The sequence below is a fragment of the Montipora capricornis genome, chromosome 14 (assembly GCF_036669925.1).
Source record: "Montipora capricornis isolate CH-2021 chromosome 14, ASM3666992v2, whole genome shotgun sequence".
Classification (NCBI taxonomy): domain Eukaryota; kingdom Metazoa; phylum Cnidaria; class Anthozoa; order Scleractinia; family Acroporidae; genus Montipora; species Montipora capricornis.
The window spans coordinates 7,446,661-7,465,677 of record NC_090896.1 but is presented as its reverse complement, the minus strand read 5'-3'; the positions used below and the strand labels follow the sequence as shown (position 1 = coordinate 7,465,677).

The following is a 19,017-nucleotide window of genomic DNA, read 5'->3' as shown; positions in this document are numbered from 1 at the left end:
AATTATTAAAGCGGACGGGAATTGGCTGTTGAGTTGTGTTCTAGCATGTGTACGTGCTTAATTTTATATCGTTTTTCATACTAGGGCTTCGTCTGTTAATATTGGCAGGAACTTATTTTGTCTTTTGTAAAAAGCGCGCGTTTTGTTCTACAACGATCTACATTTTCTATAAAAGAAAGACCACCTAGGTAAGTAATAATAATCTTTTATGGAAAAATGTAATAAAGTGAAAAAGTTCGCTGTGAATTTCAAGAGAGATGTCCTCACGGCTAAGATGAAATATTCACGAAGTTAATGAATGCTTTATGCACATCGTTACCAGATATTCATCTTCACCACAGCCAGATATCACTGAATCCGCTTGACAGGAACTTGAACCCTTAAAAACCACGAACCAGTTACTGTTAAGTCATTTTACGTCTATATCCTTTCTTTGTATTTAAATTAGCACAAGGCACGCGTTTTGTTTTACCACGATACATTTTCTATACAAGAATTACTAGGGTAAGCAATAATAATCTTCTATGGTGAAGTATAATATAGTAAAGTAGTAATGTTCGCTGTGAACTTAAAGACAGATGTCCTCAAGCTAAGATAAAATATTCATGTAGTAAACTAATGCTTTTATCGAGAATTAAAAACATCGTTAACAACTACTTGTCTTCAACACAAACTCCACTTGACAGGAACTCGCACCCTTAAAAACCACGAACCATTTATTATTAAATCATTTTACGTCTGGATGAGCAATGGTGAACCTTCCTGGTTTGCACTAAACTGTCGGTCAGAAAGTTACTGCGCCGTAAAGTAAGCAGAAAGGATGAAACCCTTTGGCTGTACAACATTTCTGAAAGCTTCTATGCTTATACTAATAATTTTCCCCTCATATGCAGTTGCTACAGGTATGATACGTTGTTTTTCTCTCAATTTTATCTTCACCTGAACTCAACAAATTTAGCTGAGGGCCCATCATAGGTTGGAGGTGTCAGTTTTCTAAAAACGTTCGCATATGGTCAGTGTTCATGCTATAAGAATGAAATTAACATCACTTTATTGGTCCTTGAATGTAGTTTCAAACCGAGAAAAGTACTCTTTTGTTTGAACGTTATTTGATATGTTTAGCTCAAGGGTGTCGGCAACATTTTATCATGATCTCGCTTAATGCATTTGTTACCTTCCATCAAAGTTCACGGCAACGTTTTTGACCGGGAATTTAAACAAATTATGGTATAAAATCAAAACACGTCAACAAAGTGAAAAACGCTGACACCGCTTAGATGAAAATTCATCTCAAAATCGATTCCTTAGAAAATTTTAGAAAATTAAAAATCCCTTGTATCTTAAACCTTTAGAATAAGACTACCTGCTTTTGCTTTGAGAACCTAACAAAGGAAAAAACAACGTTCTGAAACCAGAAGAATACTTCCTTGGTTTGAAAACTACAAGACGATGTCAATTTCATTGTCATAGCATGACCTGACGAAATACGAACATTTTTTTTTTAAATGACACCTAAAGACAAGGCCGAAACCGTAAACACTCCGATGTTGTCAAGGAGCTCGTGTTCGCCGTGGCGTGCTCGACACCTTTCCTTTGTTTGTGTTCAGCTGCAATTCATCTATTTCAGAGAAAAAAGCCGAAAAAGCTATCAGTCGTAGTGATTCTAATATTGGTGTAAGTTTCGTAAACTTCAAATTCTCCTACTTGAATATCACAATTCTTGGGTATAGTCACGTTGACTGGATGCCCCAGTGCTCCTTTGCCTGCTTGGAAACTCCGACATGTTTTTCATACAACTTGGCTGCTAAACCGGACATCAACGGTAAACTGCTCTGTGAACTGCTCCCTTCGAACAAGTACAACAACTCGGACAAATTCGTGTCCAACAAATTCTTTCACCACTTCAGCATCGCGGTAAATCGAATGTCTTGGATTTTTATGGTGTATAGTGTGTGTTTTACCTCTTTTTACATTCTAATTTTATTAATTATTTTTTTTTATTGCGAAAATATTGACAAACCATGGAAAGGTGTTACTAAGATATGCGTATTAAAAAAAGATGCGCATTGCGTACATGTGAACAGCCACGCCATGTTGGTGGACGAAAACAAAAGACCGTTCATTAGATCCTTTTGTTCGTCCACCAGCAATCGCATTGTATGTTATCCCATTGTTATCTGGGTCTATAGAGATTGGTTGCAAATCATCTATCTCAGAGGAAAAGGCCGGCAAAGTTTTCAGTCGCGGGGAAACTCACACTGGTGTCAGATATGCAAACTTTAAAGAAGACAAATTCTCCTACTTGAATATCACAATTCTTGGGTATAGTCACGTTGATCGGACGCCCCAGTGCTCGCTTGCCTGCTTGGAAACTGTGACATGTTTTTCATACAACCTGGCTGCATACCCGAACATCAACGGTAAACTGCTTTGTGAACTGCTCCCTTCGGACAAGTACAACAACTCGGACAAATTCATGTCCAACGAATCCTTTCACCACTTCAGCATCGCGGTAAGTCGTAAGTCTTGGACGTTTATGGCGTACAGTGTGTGTTTTTGTGTTCTTTCTCCTTTTTAATTCTTCTGTTATTTATTCATTTATTTTTTATTGCAAACCACACAAATTCAAAGTTTTATGGCAAATAAGATGCGATGTGCATGAAAGTATCAAAAAATAGGTACACATTGCGTACATGCGAATAGTGCTACGAAGAACGTCGCACACCATCACCGTCGCTTGTTGTCGCTGACGTTCTTTGTCGCCTAGACATAACAACCTCAGTTTATCGTTCAAAACCGAAAGGAATAAATTGAATATTGAAAGGCCAAACCGTCATTCACCGTCAATGTCACTTTATTATCTTTACCACCTTTTTAATCAGTATCACTTATCAAATTAGTTGTTGAAATGGAAGATGAAGGTTTCACTGCTTTAAAAAGGACATATGAAGCGATCGCGTGGCCATGCCTTTGGCTAAGACTTTACACAAACTCATAGCAATCAAGATTTAGCGTAACATTCCACGCAAGTCTATTATTATATCAAATAAATCTGGATTAATTCTTTATAGTCAAGATGTAGCGTTTGGCCTTGTAAGAACAATGGAAAGTGTCTGCCATTGTACGAAGAGAACAGCTACAAGTGTTTCTGCAAAGCGGGATTCACCGGACGACACTGCGAAAACGGTGAGATCGGCATCCCATATCCTGTTAGTTGGTTTTAGCCAAGTAGCTAAGCGAATAATTTGACCAATGCCAAAGAATCGAACGCGCCATTTTAAAGTTGAATAACTTGATATCTATCCTCCAAGGCAAAAAAAAAAATAAATTATCTTATTTCAATCGTTCACATATTCTTGTCCAAAGCATAAAGATGTGGGACGACCTGGTTCAAAACGGAGGGATAGTAGTTGAACATGTATCTATCAGGTGCACACAACTGAGAGCTTCTTTCAAAAATAGGATCGAGATAGGATTTTTCAAGGCAATTCAGTAAATGATGCCAGACATGAGCTCACCAAGGGGAGCCTTTATAAACGCTCTTTATAAAGCCTTTATAAATCTCCCATAATTGGCCAAGGAGTCAACCCTTTCCCGAGTAGATTTATTCACAGAACTCCTCCCTCGAGAGATTCAGCACCCCCACAGTTGTAAAAGCCAATCAAACAGAGCTATCTCAGCGTCAAGGGAAATATAATACTTTTCGCGGGAAAAAAAATGTTCCTAAAAATCAATTACTCAAGAAAGGGTCGACTCAAGGAATTACAAACGCTTTAGCGTCTTCCGTTTCCCTTTTTAGTCAAAAGAACGATGGCTTCTGCATACGGTTACTGAGGATACGGAACGAAATGTATATTTGCCAATTATTCTACACGGGCTTGCTGGCTATGAAGTGATAGATAACCAACGAGGCGCAAAGCGCCGAGTTGGTTACAATCATTTTATATCCAGCAAGTCCAAGTAGAATAATTGTTTTATTAAAACCTCCAGGATCAACGACTCTTCTTTGGTGTTCCCGGGGGTAGTATTGCCGACTAAAGCATCAAATTCTGCCTCGGTCAATGCCGGTCCAAAACGGCTTTTGTAGGCCCTTTTTCCTCAGAGCTGCAAAAATGTTTTCATCTCGCTTTACTGCTGAAGTGTTTCTTGACCATATTAGGTACAGCAGGTATATGAACTGATAACCTGTGTCCAGCAAGCCAATGAAGATGCAGGAAATCTAGCTGTTCCTAAAAATAAATTTACTCTGGAAAGGGTTGACTTAAGGAATAAAGTGGACATAAAGGCTCCCGTTGACGAGCTCCTGTGCGAGATCGGTAGTAGACAGGAACTATGAAAACTTCATTCTTACTGAAAGAGTTCGAATAACCAACTACCGTCAATGACAGTTTTGTTTTGCACGCCTTGCATGCCCATTAGTCACGTGATCATTTAACACGTCGACCACCTGGTCGTTGTCATGTTGTTTTGTTTGAAATAAAAGTGCAGTCCTCGAGTTCGCTTTGCTATGTTTCTTTGGTTTCAGACATTGACGAGTGTTCATCTGAAAACAACTGTGACGTTAATGCCAGATGTATGAATACCATAGGATCTTACAATTGCACGTGCAAAAAAGGATATCAAGGAGACGGAAGAAACTGCTCAGGTAAGGTCCCGTCTAATGAAGATACTCTCACGACTGATGTTGGGGTCACCTCGCAGCTCTTACAAGGTCTCATCTGATTGGAGACCACCCTAACCCTTAACAAAAGAACAAATAACAGAAACAATGGACCATAGGCCTAAAACAAAAGGGCTGCAACTCTATCCTCTAGGGTCCATTGTTTCTGTTATTTGTTCTTTTGTTAAACCTCAAGCGTGGTCTCCAATCAGGTGAGACCTTGTAGGAGCTGCGAGGCTACCGTGATGTTGACAGTTCTGTTTTGCACGCCTTCCGTGCCCATTAGTCACGTGGTGTTTTGGCAGCTCGACCTCTTAGTCGTCGCCATGTTGTTTTGTTTGAAATAAGAATTTGAAAGTGCAGTCTTCGAGCCCGCTTTGTTATGCTTATTTGGTTCCAGACATTGACGAGTGTTCATCTGAAAAAAGGTGTCACGTGAATGCCACATGCATCAATACCATGGGAGCTTACACTTGCACTTGCAACAGTGGATATCAAGGAGACGGAAGAAACTGCGCAGGTAAAATCCAAAACGTCTAATGAAGGTATTATCGCGACTGATGCTGAGTTTCATTTTGAACGTCTTAAATGCCCATTAATTACGTGATGTTTTCGCGCGCATGGACCTTGTTCTCGTCGCAGTATTGTTTTCTTTAAAGTGGTTTCGGCGAGTTCGCCTTTTTCTGTTCATTTCGTTACAGATATTGATGAGTGTTCATCTCAAAACGAGTGTGACGTGAATGCTAGATGTACCAATATCATGGGATCTTACAATTGCACATGCAAAAAAGGATATGGAGGCGACGGAAGAAACTGCTCAGGTAAAGTCCAATCTAATGAAGGTACTGTTGAAACTGATACTAGCAAGTTTGTTTTGCACCCCCGTTAGTCACGTTATGTTTTTGCACACACCGACCTTGTCGTCGCATTGTTGCCTTACTTGAAAGTGCTGTCCTCGAGATTGTTTTGTTATGTTTATTTGATTTCAGACATTGACGAGTGTTTATCTGAAAACAACTGTGACCTTAATGCCAGATGTATGAATACCATAGGATCTTACAATTGCACGTGCAAAGAAGGATATCAAGGAGACGGAAGAAACTGCTTAGGTAAGGTTCAGTCTAATGAAGGTACTCTCACGACTGATGTTGACAGTTCTGTTTTGCACGCCTTCCGTGCCCATTAGTCACGTGGTGTTTTGGCAGCTCGACCTCTTAGTCGTCGCCATGTTGTTTTGTTTGAAATAAGAATTTGAAAGTGCAGTCTTCGAGCCCGCTTTGTTATGCTTATTTGGTTCCAGACATTGACGAGTGTTCATCTGAAAAAAGGTGTCACGTGAATGCCACATGCATCAATACCATGGGAGCTTACACTTGCACTTGCAATAGTGGATATCAAGGAGACGGAAGAAACTGCGCAGGTAAAATCCAAAACGTCTAATGAAGGTATTATCGCGACTGATGCTGAGTTTCATTTTGAACGTCTTAAATGCCCATTAATTACGTGATGTTTTCGCGCGCATGGACCTTGTTCTCGTCGCCATATTGTTTTCTTTAAAGTGGTTTCGGCGAGTTCGCCTTTTTCTGTTCATTTCGTTACAGATATTGATGAGTGTTCATCTCAAAACGAGTGTGACGTGAATGCTAGATGTACCAATATCATGGGATCTTACAATTGCACATGCAAAAAAGGATATGGAGGCGACGGAAGAAACTGCTCAGGTAAAGTCCAATCTAATGAAGGTACTGTTGAAACTGATACTAGCAAGTTTGTTTTGCACCCCCGTTAGTCACGTTATGTTTTTGCACACACCGACCTTGTCGTCGCATTGTTGCCTTACTTGAAAGTGCTGTCCTCGAGATTGTTTTGTTATGTTTATTTGATTTCAGACATTGACGAGTGTTTATCTGAAAACAACTGTGACCTTAATGCCAGATGTATGAATACCATAGGATCTTACAATTGCACGTGCAAAGAAGGATATCAAGGAGACGGAAGAAACTGCTTAGGTAAGGTTCAGTCTAATGAAGGTACTCTCACGACTGATGTTGACAGTTCTGTTTTGCACGCCTTCCGTGCCCATTAGTCACGTGGTGTTTTGGCAGCTCGACCTCTTAGTCGTCGCCATGTTGTTTTGTTTGAAATAAGAATTTGAAAGTGCAGTCTTCGAGCCCGCTTTGTTATGCTTATTTGGTTCCAGACATTGACGAGTGTTCATCTGAAAAAAGGTGTCACGTGAATGCCACATGCATCAATACCATGGGAGCTTACACTTGCACTTGCAATAGTGGATATCAAGGAGACGGAAGAAACTGCGCAGGTAAAATCCAAAACGTCTAATGAAGGTATTATCGCGACTGATGCTGAGTTTCATTTTGAACGTCTTAAATGCCCATTAATTACGTGATGTTTTCGCGCGCATGGACCTTGTTCTCGTCGCCATATTGTTTTCTTTAAAGTGGTTTCGGCGAGTTCGCCTTTTTCTGTTCATTTCGTTACAGATGTTGATGAGTGTTCATCTCAAAACGAGTGTGACGTGAATGCTAGATGTACCAATATCATGGGATCTTACAATTGCACATGCAAAAAAGGATATGGAGGCGACGGAAGAAACTGCTCAGGTAAAGTCCAATCTAATGAAGGTACTGTTGAAACTGATACTAGCAAGTTTGTTTTGCACCCCCGTTAGTCACGTTATGTTTTTGCACACACCGACCTTGTCGTCGCATTGTTGCCTTACTTGAAAGTGCTGTCCTCGAGATTGTTTTGTTATGTTTATTTGATTTCAGACATTGACGAGTGTTTATCTGAAAACAACTGTGACCTTAATGCCAGATGTATGAATACCATAGGATCTTACAAATGCACGTGCAAAGAAGGATATCAAGGAGACGGAAGAAACTGCTTAGGTAAGGTTCAGTCTAATGAAGGTACTCTCACGACTGATGTTGACAGTTCTGTTTTGCACGCCTTCCGTGCCCATTAGTCACGTGGTGTTTTGGCAGCTCGACCTCTTAGTCGTCGCCATGTTGTTTTGTTTGAAATAAGAATTTGAAAGTGCAGTCTTCGAGCCCGCTTTGTTATGCTTATTTGGTTCCAGACATTGACGAGTGTTCATCTGAAAAAAGGTGTCACGTGAATGCCACATGCATCAATACCATGGGAGCTTACACTTGCACTTGCAATAGTGGATATCAAGGAGACGGAAGAAACTGCGCAGGTAAAATCCAAAACGTCTAATGAAGGTATTATCGCGACTGATGCTGAGTTTCATTTTGAACGTCTTAAATGCCCATTAATTACGTGATGTTTTCGCGCGCATGGACCTTGTTCTCGTCGCCATATTGTTTTCTTTAAAGTGGTTTCGGCGAGTTCGCCTTTTTCTGTTCATTTCGTTACAGATGTTGATGAGTGTTCATCTCAAAACGAGTGTGACGTGAATGCTAGATGTACCAATATCATGGGATCTTACAATTGCACATGCAAAAAAGGATATGGAGGCGACGGAAGAAACTGCTCAGGTAAAGTCCAATCTAATGAAGGTACTGTTGAAACTGATACTAGCAAGTTTGTTTTGCACCCCCGTTAGTCACGTTATGTTTTTGCACACACCGACCTTGTCGTCGCATTGTTGCCTTACTTGAAAGTGCTGTCCTCGAGATTGTTTTGTTATGTTTATTTGATTTCAGACATTGACGAGTGTTTATCTGAAAACAACTGTGACCTTAATGCCAGATGTATGAATACCATAGGATCTTACAAATGCACGTGCAAAGAAGGATATCAAGGAGACGGAAGAAACTGCTTAGGTAAGGTTCAGTCTAATGAAGGTACTCTCACGACTGATGTTGACAGTTCTGTTTTGCACGCCTTCCGTGCCCATTAGTCACGTGGTGTTTTGGCAGCTCGACCTCTTAGTCGTCGCCATGTTGTTTTGTTTGAAATAAGAATTTGAAAGTGCAGTCTTCGAGCCCGCTTTGTTATGCTTATTTGGTTCCAGACATTGACGAGTGTTCATCTGAAAAAAGGTGTCACGTGAATGCCACATGCATCAATACCATGGGAGCTTACACTTGCACTTGCAATAGTGGATATCAAGGAGACGGAAGAAACTGCGCAGGTAAAATCCAAAACGTCTAATGAAGGTATTATCGCGACTGATGCTGAGTTTCATTTTGAACGTCTTAAATGCCCATTAATTACGTGATGTTTTCGCGCGCATGGACCTTGTTCTCGTCGCCATATTGTTTTCTTTAAAGTGGTTTCGGCGAGTTCGCCTTTTTCTGTTCATTTCGTTACAGATATTGATGAGTGTTCATCTCAAAACGAGTGTGACGTGAATGCTAGATGTACCAATATCATGGGATCTTACAATTGCACATGCAAAAAAGGATATGGAGGCGACGGAAGAAACTGCTCAGGTAAAGTCCAATCTAATGAAGGTACTGTTGAAACTGATACTAGCAAGTTTGTTTTGCACCCCCGTTAGTCACGTTATGTTTTTGCACACACCGACCTTGTCGTCGCATTGTTGCCTTACTTGAAAGTGCTGTCCTCGAGATTGTTTTGTTATGTTTATTTGATTTCAGACATTGACGAGTGTTTATCTGAAAACAACTGTGACCTTAATGCCAGATGTATGAATACCATAGGATCTTACAAATGCACGTGCAAAGAAGGATATCAAGGAGACGGAAGAAACTGCTTAGGTAAGGTTCAGTCTAATGAAGGTACTCTCACGACTGATGTTGACAGTTCTGTTTTGCACGCCTTCCGTGCCCATTAGTCACGTGGTGTTTTGGCAGCTCGACCTCTTAGTCGTCGCCATGTTGTTTTGTTTGAAATAAGAATTTGAAAGTGCAGTCTTCGAGCCCGCTTTGTTATGCTTATTTGGTTCCAGACATTGACGAGTGTTCATCTGAAAAAAGGTGTCACGTGAATGCCACATGCATCAATACCATGGGAGCTTACACTTGCACTTGCAATAGTGGATATCAAGGAGACGGAAGAAACTGCGCAGGTAAAATCCAAAACGTCTAATGAAGGTATTATCGCGACTGATGCTGAGTTTCATTTTGAACGTCTTAAATGCCCATTAATTACGTGATGTTTTCGCGCGCATGGACCTTGTTCTCGTCGCCATATTGTTTTCTTTAAAGTGGTTTCGGCGAGTTCGCCTTTTTCTGTTCATTTCGTTACAGATGTTGATGAGTGTTCATCTCAAAACGAGTGTGACGTGAATGCTAGATGTACCAATATCATGGGATCTTACAATTGCACATGCAAAAAAGGATATGGAGGCGACGGAAGAAACTGCTCAGGTAAAGTCCAATCTAATGAAGGTACTGTTGAAACTGATACTAGCAAGTTTGTTTTGCACCCCCGTTAGTCACGTTATGTTTTTGCACACACCGACCTTGTCGTCGCATTGTTGCCTTACTTGAAAGTGCTGTCCTCGAGATTGTTTTGTTATGTTTATTTGATTTCAGACATTGACGAGTGTTTATCTGAAAACAACTGTGACCTTAATGCCAGATGTATGAATACCATAGGATCTTACAAATGCACGTGCAAAGAAGGATATCAAGGAGACGGAAGAAACTGCTTAGGTAAGGTTCAGTCTAATGAAGGTACTCTCACGACTGATGTTGACAGTTCTGTTTTGCACGCCTTCCGTGCCCATTAGTCACGTGGTGTTTTGGCAGCTCGACCTCTTAGTCGTCGCCATGTTGTTTTGTTTGAAATAAGAATTTGAAAGTGCAGTCTTCGAGCCCGCTTTGTTATGCTTATTTGGTTCCAGACATTGACGAGTGTTCATCTGAAAAAAGGTGTCACGTGAATGCCACATGCATCAATACCATGGGAGCTTACACTTGCACTTGCAATAGTGGATATCAAGGAGACGGAAGAAACTGCGCAGGTAAAATCCAAAACGTCTAATGAAGGTATTATCGCGACTGATGCTGAGTTTCATTTTGAACGTCTTAAATGCCCATTAATTACGTGATGTTTTCGCGCGCATGGACCTTGTTCTCGTCGCCATATTGTTTTCTTTAAAGTGGTTTCGGCGAGTTCGCCTTTTTCTGTTCATTTCGTTACAGATGTTGATGAGTGTTCATCTCAAAACGAGTGTGACGTGAATGCTAGATGTACCAATATCATGGGATCTTACAATTGCACATGCAAAAAAGGATATGGAGGCGACGGAAGAAACTGCTCAGGTAAAGTCCAATCTAATGAAGGTACTGTTGAAACTGATACTAGCAAGTTTGTTTTGCACCCCCGTTAGTCACGTTATGTTTTTGCACACACCGACCTTGTCGTCGCATTGTTGCCTTACTTGAAAGTGCTGTCCTCGAGATTGTTTTGTTATGTTTATTTGATTTCAGACATTGACGAGTGTTTATCTGAAAACAACTGTGACCTTAATGCCAGATGTATGAATACCATAGGATCTTACAAATGCACGTGCAAAGAAGGATATCAAGGAGACGGAAGAAACTGCTTAGGTAAGGTTCAGTCTAATGAAGGTACTCTCACGACTGATGTTGACAGTTCTGTTTTGCACGCCTTCCGTGCCCATTAGTCACGTGGTGTTTTGGCAGCTCGACCTCTTAGTCGTCGCCATGTTGTTTTGTTTGAAATAAGAATTTGAAAGTGCAGTCTTCGAGCCCGCTTTGTTATGCTTATTTGGTTCCAGACATTGACGAGTGTTCATCTGAAAAAAGGTGTCACGTGAATGCCACATGCATCAATACCATGGGAGCTTACACTTGCACTTGCAATAGTGGATATCAAGGAGACGGAAGAAACTGCGCAGGTAAAATCCAAAACGTCTAATGAAGGTATTATCGCGACTGATGCTGAGTTTCATTTTGAACGTCTTAAATGCCCATTAATTACGTGATGTTTTCGCGCGCATGGACCTTGTTCTCGTCGCCATATTGTTTTCTTTAAAGTGGTTTCGGCGAGTTCGCCTTTTTCTGTTCATTTCGTTACAGATGTTGATGAGTGTTCATCTCAAAACGAGTGTGACGTGAATGCTAGATGTACCAATATCATGGGATCTTACAATTGCACATGCAAAAAAGGATATGGAGGCGACGGAAGAAACTGCTCAGGTAAAGTCCAATCTAATGAAGGTACTGTTGAAACTGATACTAGCAAGTTTGTTTTGCACCCCCGTTAGTCACGTTATGTTTTTGCACACACCGACCTTGTCGTCGCATTGTTGCCTTACTTGAAAGTGCTGTCCTCGAGATTGTTTTGTTATGTTTATTTGATTTCAGACATTGACGAGTGTTTATCTGAAAACAACTGTGACCTTAATGCCAGATGTATGAATACCATAGGATCTTACAATTGCACGTGCAAAAAAGGATATCAAGGAGACGGAAGAAACTGCTCAGGTAAAGTCCAGTCTAATGAAGGTACTCTCACGATTGATGCTGACAGTTCTGTTTTGCACGCCTTGCGTGCCCATTAGTCACGTGATGTTTTGGCACCTCGACCTCTCAGTCGTCGCCATGTTGTTTTGTTTGAAATAACAATTTGAAAGTGCAGTCCTCGAATTGGCTTTCTTTCGTTCATTTGGTTCCAGACATTGACGAGTGTTCATCCGAAAACCAGTGTCACGTGAATGCCACCTGCACGAATACTATAGGATCTTACAATTGCACTTGCAAAAAGGGATATGGAGGAGAAGGAAGAAACTGCTCAGGTAAAGTGCAGTCTAATGAAGGTATTATCGCAACTGATCCTGACAGGTTTTTTTTTTTTTTTTTGCGCGCGCCTTGCGTGCATATGAGTCACGTGACGTTTGGGCACACGTCGACCTTTTGGTCGTTGCAACATTGTTGTATTTGGAGTGCAGTCCTTGAGATCGCTTCGTTCTGTTCATTTGCTTCCAGATATTGACGAGTGTTCATCTGAAAACCAGTGCCACGTGAATGCCACCTGTACGAATACCATAGGATCTTACGATTGCACTTGCAGAAAGGGATATGAAGGAGAAGGAAGAAACTGCTCAGGTAAAGTGCAGTCTAATGAAGGTATTATCGCAACTGATCCTGACAGGTTCTTTATTTTTTTGTTTTTTTGCGCGCCTTGCGTGTCTATGAGTCACGTGACGTTTTGGCACACGTCGACCTTTTGGTCGTTGTTACATTGTTGTATTCGGAGTGCAGCCCTTGAGATCGCTTTGTTCTGTTCATGTGCTTCCAGATATTGACGAGTGTTCATCTGAAAACGAGTGCCATGTGAATGCCACCTGTACAAATACCATAGGATCTTACAATTGCACTTGTAAAAGAGGATATGGAGGTGACGGAAGAAACTGCTCAGGTAAAGTCCAGTCTAATGAAGGTTTTGTTTTGCACGACTTGCGTACCCATGAGTCACGTGGTGTTTTGGCACATTTCGACCTCGTGGTCGTTGCCATGTTGCATTGTTTGGACTGCATTCATCGAGTTCCCTTTGTTGTGTTCATTTTGCTTCCAGACATTGACGAATGTTCATCTGAAAACGAGTGCCACGTGAATGCCACTTGTGCGAATACCGTAGGATCTTACAATTGCACTTGCAAAAAAGGCTATGAAGGAGACGGAAGAAACTGCTCAGGTAAAGTCCAGTCTAATGAAGGTACTATTGCGACTGATGCTGACAGTTTTGTTTTACACGCCTTGCGTGCCCTTTAATCACTTGACGTTTTGAAGAAAAGTCAAAGCGGTTATATCGGTAGAGAGGAACGCAAGGGTAAATTCGACGTTAACGAAGTTCTAACCATTAGGAAATCAAGTCCATCACTTAACCGGGGTGGGGGCTACCTCCTCTTTACGGCTCACGAAATAGTAACCTGTTTTAAGATCATATGACCGATAGTTAAATCAAGCATTCTATTAACGAAGAAATAACAGTGTTATTTCTCTTTTTAAAAGCCTCTGCACAAAGGGCCCGTCCACAGGCTCAATTATAACCTCCTGCCACCATCCTTAGTCTTTCGGGTTTATCATCCTTCTCGTTCTCGTCCTTGTGCAATACGGGCGAAGTGTGCTATGAGAAGAATGGTCCTTCCCAATGGTATCCATTCTTTGTATTTATTTATTTTTTATTTTAACATATTTATATACATGTTTGCCCCAAGAGCTAAATGAGCTCATCACGGGGGGTTTACCCCAAAATTCTAATTACCACATAAAAATAAAACAAGGGCACGGGATACAAAGTAAGTCAAAAAAGAAAGTTTAAGTTAATTAGGTTAATTATAATGACCACAAAAAGAAAAAGAAAACGTTTAGACTCTCTTATAAAGTGCTGCACATGAGAGAAAATTTCAACGTTTTCATTATTTGACATGCCAGAAGAGCCAAATAGAAAATGTTCAACTTTTTGCTGGTCAGAATATTTAAACCATTGGCCAAAAGCTATCCCAGCAGCAGCAGTGAGCAAATCAGATCTTAGGGCAGCATGATTAGGACATTGTAAAAAGAAATGAGTTGTATATAGCATCATTGTCAAAGCCGCAGCTACAAATAGGTGAAGACTTAACAGCGATCTTAAAACGATAATAATTTAGACCACAAGCGCCCAGCCGCAGTCTAGTATGAATTACAAAAGAGTATCTGTCAAGAGAATAATCAAAAGGCGAAAAATACTTTGGAACATTAAAATAATTAACTAACGCTCTCTTAAAAGAGCTAACTGAATCAGATTGACGAATTTCCAAATCAATGTCGTTCCACGGTTTAGTTGTGGAAGGGAAGAAAGACCTTTTAAAGTGCTCTGTGCACGTGTGTACAGGGAAAAGAGTAAAATTTTGAGAAGATCGAAGGGTAAAATGAGTTCTCTCACAGGCTCTAGCCGGGCAGCAGATCCTTAAGATAAGACGGACTCAAATTATTTACTATCTTAAAATAACAAATCGGCTTATGAATATCGCGTCTGACTTTCATCTCCTGCCACCCCAGCTCTACCATAAGGCGAATCCTACTAGTTCCCCTCATAGCACCTGTCACGACTTTCCCGGCTTCATACTGAACCGATTCAAGGAATTCGCTTTCCTCATCAGTACCGCCGTCCCAAAGCACATCAGCATACTCCATAACAGATCTGATAACCGACTTGTACAATTTTCTGAGTGTATTCCTGCCTACTTCATACCTAATTCCTTTCAACATATTTAATATTTAACTAGCTTTTGATTAACACTAAATATGTGAGCTCTCCATGTCAGATTAGAAGACAGCGTTATGCCTAAGTGAGTATGGTTAGAAACTTCAGAAATGTTATTTCCATTGTAAAATAGGTCGGGATGTAGCGGTTTTACCCGTCTAGATGAAAACGACATACATTCAGTTTTACTAGGATTGATTGTAACAAGCCATTTCGTAGCCCACCTTTGTATGGATTAAAGGTTTTTATTTTTATTCAACATCAACGCAGTGTTATCTGGTGAATCAACGACTTCAAAAAGCGAAGTATCATCAGCGTAAAGTAAACATTTTGACTGAATTTCATCTGTTATGTCATTAATATATTATAAGCGATTCGCGAGTTGAAGCGATCCGCTGTACCACGGATCTTGGGAGTTGTGATCTAAATGGAACGGTTTGTTCGTTTAACAGAAAAGATTGCAAAGGGCTTAGAAAAGTCTGTCATTATTGGAAGAAATCAAACTTACCTAGTCCAACTAAGCGAATGGCTGAAGCCAGTAGCACAAAGCAACAGTTACTGGAAACTCTGCTGGCGTGGTTCAAGGGACGGCTGGGCTTCTACGACCTTTCACTCTTTGTGTCATGGAAAAGGGCCAACTGTTACCATAATCAAGGTGAACCAGAATATATTTGGGGGCTATGCCAGCGTATCATGGGGTGAGTAGTTTATAGCACTTTGGAACCTCTACTCCCACTAAAAAAACTTTAAACCGAAAAATGTTGGGAATCAAATTAGTTTTTAAATTAAAAAAAAAAAAGTTTTTTAACTGAAAAAAGTAAATTTTAGAATCGACTTTTTTATCTCTTTAAATTTCACAGGTGCCGTCATCTCGAATATCTGTGACGTGTTACGGTTGCATTATTGTTCTTAGACAAAAGAGTTTGTGCTTAAGCCTGGTTTTTAGTAGCAAGCACAAGAGATTTGTGTCAACCAAAAAACGAAGCATATGGAAAGCACAAGCACAACGCAGAGACTCGCAAAGATTCGCTAGTTCTATGTTCTCTCTTACAACGCGACGGAGCGAGTGGAATGTGGAACGGGTCTTTTTCACTGGACAAACATCACAGCTTGCGTTGTGCAAGCGAACGCAAGCATAAGCGCACGCACAAGGAAAAGGAGAAAAATTGATCCTTGTGCGCGTGCTTATGCTTGCGTCAGGCCCGTTGTCACGGTGAAATAAGCGCTCTTGTTATAAGAGTGGGTTTTTCCCCCAGAAGCGCGCTCTCAGTGGTTACTTCGAGGTCACATGACATCTAACAACAAAACTGTTTCCCGCCAAAAGTCTTTTAGTGGGCAACAGTGCAAAATATATGACGTCATCGAGAATCTCAATGTTTCCCTCGGCCTCGCTTCGGGGGAACACTCAGGACCAGTCATTGAGTGTTTATTGTGCTTGCGTTTATGCTTGCCCTTGTGCTTGCGTAGCTGGTGAAAACGAGGCTTAAGTGACGATAGCGTAACCGTAATACGTCACAATTATTCAAGATGGGGGCGACAGAAAACAGAAATATTATAAGCGATTCTAAAATTCATTCATTTCAGTCACAAAGGCTTTGAAATTTTTCATTAAAAACATCATCTCGCGGGTTACTAGTATTTTTTGTTGGAGTGGAGGTTGTCTTTAAACGACAAAAAAGAACACGTGACCTTTTAATTTTTAAGACACGCTTCTATGTGTCTCGCATTTTCGTTAGGTACATATAATGATTTAGAAAAAAAAAACTGTCTAAATTTTTAACAACCAAGAAAAGCATGCAAAATGCACTATGATTTCATGCTTAAATTTATTTGAAAACAAAGAAAAGTACGGTGTCGCCTCTTGGTACATGTAGTTACATTGAAATTCAGACATTTTTTCGACTCTTTTGACAACTGACGGAGATGTGAGACACATCGAAACATGTCTCACAAATTAAACGTTTCTTGATCATTTAAAAAATTGCTGCTTCCATAGAACCCAGGAATGCCATACCTTTTAGACTTTAAGCTGTCTCCGTAAAAGCGGTCCGGTCGATCTGGTTTGAAAAATAGATTTCGCTCATTTCTTGTGTGTTGTAAGACTTTCGTGTGCTGATACTAAAACCACAATCCGCTTTATCGGATCTTCTAAATTATTGGAGTTTTGAGGGATCGAGTTTGGTTCACCCGCTCGAACTCTCCTGGCGCCCTATATCGAGGCTTCTATTTGATCCAACTTTAAAGATCGCTTTATCAAGAAATAACGAAGACTGCACAAAAAAAAAATGGCCAGTTACTTCATGTCTTTTGAATGCACAAAGGTGACTTTCATTAACATTGAGAATAAATAAAGCTACCAGCGAGACTTAAAAGGCACCCCTATCACACAGCCTGATGATTGATTGAAAAAGACCGCCTAACTTTTTCATAAATATAGTTGGAAGTTGAGCGCAATTCGCGTGTCTGATCATGCTGTATGCCTTTAAAGTCTCTCTGCTAGCTTCATTCAATGTCAATGTTAATGAAACTCACATTTGAGCATTCAAAAGACTTGAAGTAACTGGTCACCGTTTTTTTGTTTTTTTACAGGCTTCGTTAGTTCTTGATAAATTGATCTTCAAAGTTGAGTCAAATTGAAGCCAAGATGTAAGGCACCAGGAGCGTTTGAGCGGGTGAACCAAAAATCCCTCAAAACTCCAAAACATTAAAAGATTCGATCAAGCGGATTGTGATTTTAGCAGCATATGAAAGTCTTGCAACACACAAGAAATGAGCGAAATCTATTTTTCAAACCAGATCATCCGGTCTTTTACGGAGACAGCCTCTCAATCCTTGGGGCGGGTGAACGAAGTCTAGATTAAACAAATCAACTCACTTCGACTAGAGCATGGACGTACCACACATAATTTGACCTTGAGATGAAGTCTGCTAAGATTGTCATAGCTTCTTATCCAGAGGATTAAATTCCGTTGAAGGTGAAACACGTGTTACAGGGTCTCAATGGGGTTAACCGTCTAACGTCAAATGGCCAATAATTTAACAGTCAACGGGCAAAAACTCAAATATGGTTGTGAGTCGAACCATACTGTATAGTTAAAGGAATTCGAGAAATGACTATTTGAAGGGGTCCATAGCACCGTTTTGGTAGTTAAGAGTCACCCCCTAAATTTATCAAAGAAATAAATTTATGTGCAATTTCTTTAACTTCTAGTCTCGGATGAAACCGGTTAGCGACAGAACTGACTTCCGTCTGTAAACACTTCCGGTTTCATAAAACGTCCGTCATCACGGGTCACTTCGCATGACGTGGCCAAACACCACTCCCATTTGTCTTGAAAGATCCTCAGAGTTTTGCTCTAACGAGTACATTTTTCAAAGATCTCCCTTTTCTATACGAAATAAGGGGAGGATTTTTGAAGATTTTTCTCAGCAAGGGCTGGTTTTGTATAAGAAGCCAGCTTTTGGTTAAAATCTCTGTTGAGATAAGTGACTGGATGATGGATGATATTCTGTACAACTGAATTACAGCAAAATCTTTTTGCGCGCTTTTTCCTTTCTTTTAGAGGCGACATTCCTTTGCTAAAATTGACTTCAGATTAGGGCATGTTCACAACGTTATCTGGATAACCCCTGTGGCGTAAATTTTGTTTGAATTGTGCGATGTTTTCTTCAAATTTTGGTTGTGAGTATTTTTTTTTTCTGAGAAACCCTGCCTTGCCTGATGCCCAGAGGATGACAGGAAGTAAAGTGCGTGAACTGGGAAGTTTTTGTTCCTCGGTATAAAGTGCGGCCGTACACCAAGAATAGAATGTATGCACATGTATCTAAGATCTGAATCTCATCCGTGAATTTTATTGTTGGACGATAGCTATTTGGTAGCTCTGTGAAATTGTTTATTTCTTCTTTGGTTGTGCTACATAGAAAAAAGATGTCGTCGATGTATCTTTTGCAAAGAAGAGGCTTGAATAAACTTAGTTTGATGATTTCTGTTTCAACTTCAACCGCAGCTATGAAAAAATTGGGAAAACATGCTACCATTCTTGTACCCATACTGATTCCATGCGTTTGAAAGTAGTTTTTCCGTTAAACAAGAAAGAATTTTCTTGCAAGAGAAGGCTCAACAAATCTTTGAGGAAGTGAGTACGTAATCCGAGGGTTACTTTTATGACATGTCTCGTACGTCCCAA

General features: G+C 40.4%; 1 protein-coding gene across 1 annotated transcript in view; it reads left to right on the top strand.

Moving 5' to 3' along the window:
* The first annotated feature begins 760 nt into the window (after positions 1 to 760).
* LOC138031331 (fibrillin-2-like) overlaps positions 761 to 19,017 on the top strand; it is a 36,183-nt gene continuing 17,926 nt past the window's right edge. The window contains exons 1-33 of the mRNA XM_068879040.1: positions 761 to 902; positions 2,190 to 2,512; positions 3,072 to 3,186; positions 4,526 to 4,645; positions 5,061 to 5,180; positions 5,362 to 5,481; positions 5,650 to 5,769; positions 5,961 to 6,080; positions 6,262 to 6,381; positions 6,550 to 6,669; positions 6,861 to 6,980; positions 7,162 to 7,281; positions 7,450 to 7,569; positions 7,761 to 7,880; positions 8,062 to 8,181; positions 8,350 to 8,469; positions 8,661 to 8,780; positions 8,962 to 9,081; positions 9,250 to 9,369; positions 9,561 to 9,680; positions 9,862 to 9,981; positions 10,150 to 10,269; positions 10,461 to 10,580; positions 10,762 to 10,881; positions 11,050 to 11,169; positions 11,361 to 11,480; positions 11,662 to 11,781; positions 11,950 to 12,069; positions 12,261 to 12,380; positions 12,571 to 12,690; positions 12,884 to 13,003; positions 13,160 to 13,279; positions 15,283 to 15,528. Coding sequence (XP_068735141.1) covers positions 821 to 902; positions 2,190 to 2,512; positions 3,072 to 3,186; positions 4,526 to 4,645; positions 5,061 to 5,180; positions 5,362 to 5,481; positions 5,650 to 5,769; positions 5,961 to 6,080; positions 6,262 to 6,381; positions 6,550 to 6,669; positions 6,861 to 6,980; positions 7,162 to 7,281; positions 7,450 to 7,569; positions 7,761 to 7,880; positions 8,062 to 8,181; positions 8,350 to 8,469; positions 8,661 to 8,780; positions 8,962 to 9,081; positions 9,250 to 9,369; positions 9,561 to 9,680; positions 9,862 to 9,981; positions 10,150 to 10,269; positions 10,461 to 10,580; positions 10,762 to 10,881; positions 11,050 to 11,169; positions 11,361 to 11,480; positions 11,662 to 11,781; positions 11,950 to 12,069; positions 12,261 to 12,380; positions 12,571 to 12,690; positions 12,884 to 13,003; positions 13,160 to 13,279; positions 15,283 to 15,528 — 4,246 coding nt within the window. The 5' untranslated portion in view covers positions 761 to 820. The remainder of the gene's footprint in view (positions 903 to 2,189; positions 2,513 to 3,071; positions 3,187 to 4,525; positions 4,646 to 5,060; positions 5,181 to 5,361; positions 5,482 to 5,649; positions 5,770 to 5,960; positions 6,081 to 6,261; positions 6,382 to 6,549; positions 6,670 to 6,860; positions 6,981 to 7,161; positions 7,282 to 7,449; positions 7,570 to 7,760; positions 7,881 to 8,061; positions 8,182 to 8,349; positions 8,470 to 8,660; positions 8,781 to 8,961; positions 9,082 to 9,249; positions 9,370 to 9,560; positions 9,681 to 9,861; positions 9,982 to 10,149; positions 10,270 to 10,460; positions 10,581 to 10,761; positions 10,882 to 11,049; positions 11,170 to 11,360; positions 11,481 to 11,661; positions 11,782 to 11,949; positions 12,070 to 12,260; positions 12,381 to 12,570; positions 12,691 to 12,883; positions 13,004 to 13,159; positions 13,280 to 15,282; positions 15,529 to 19,017) is intronic.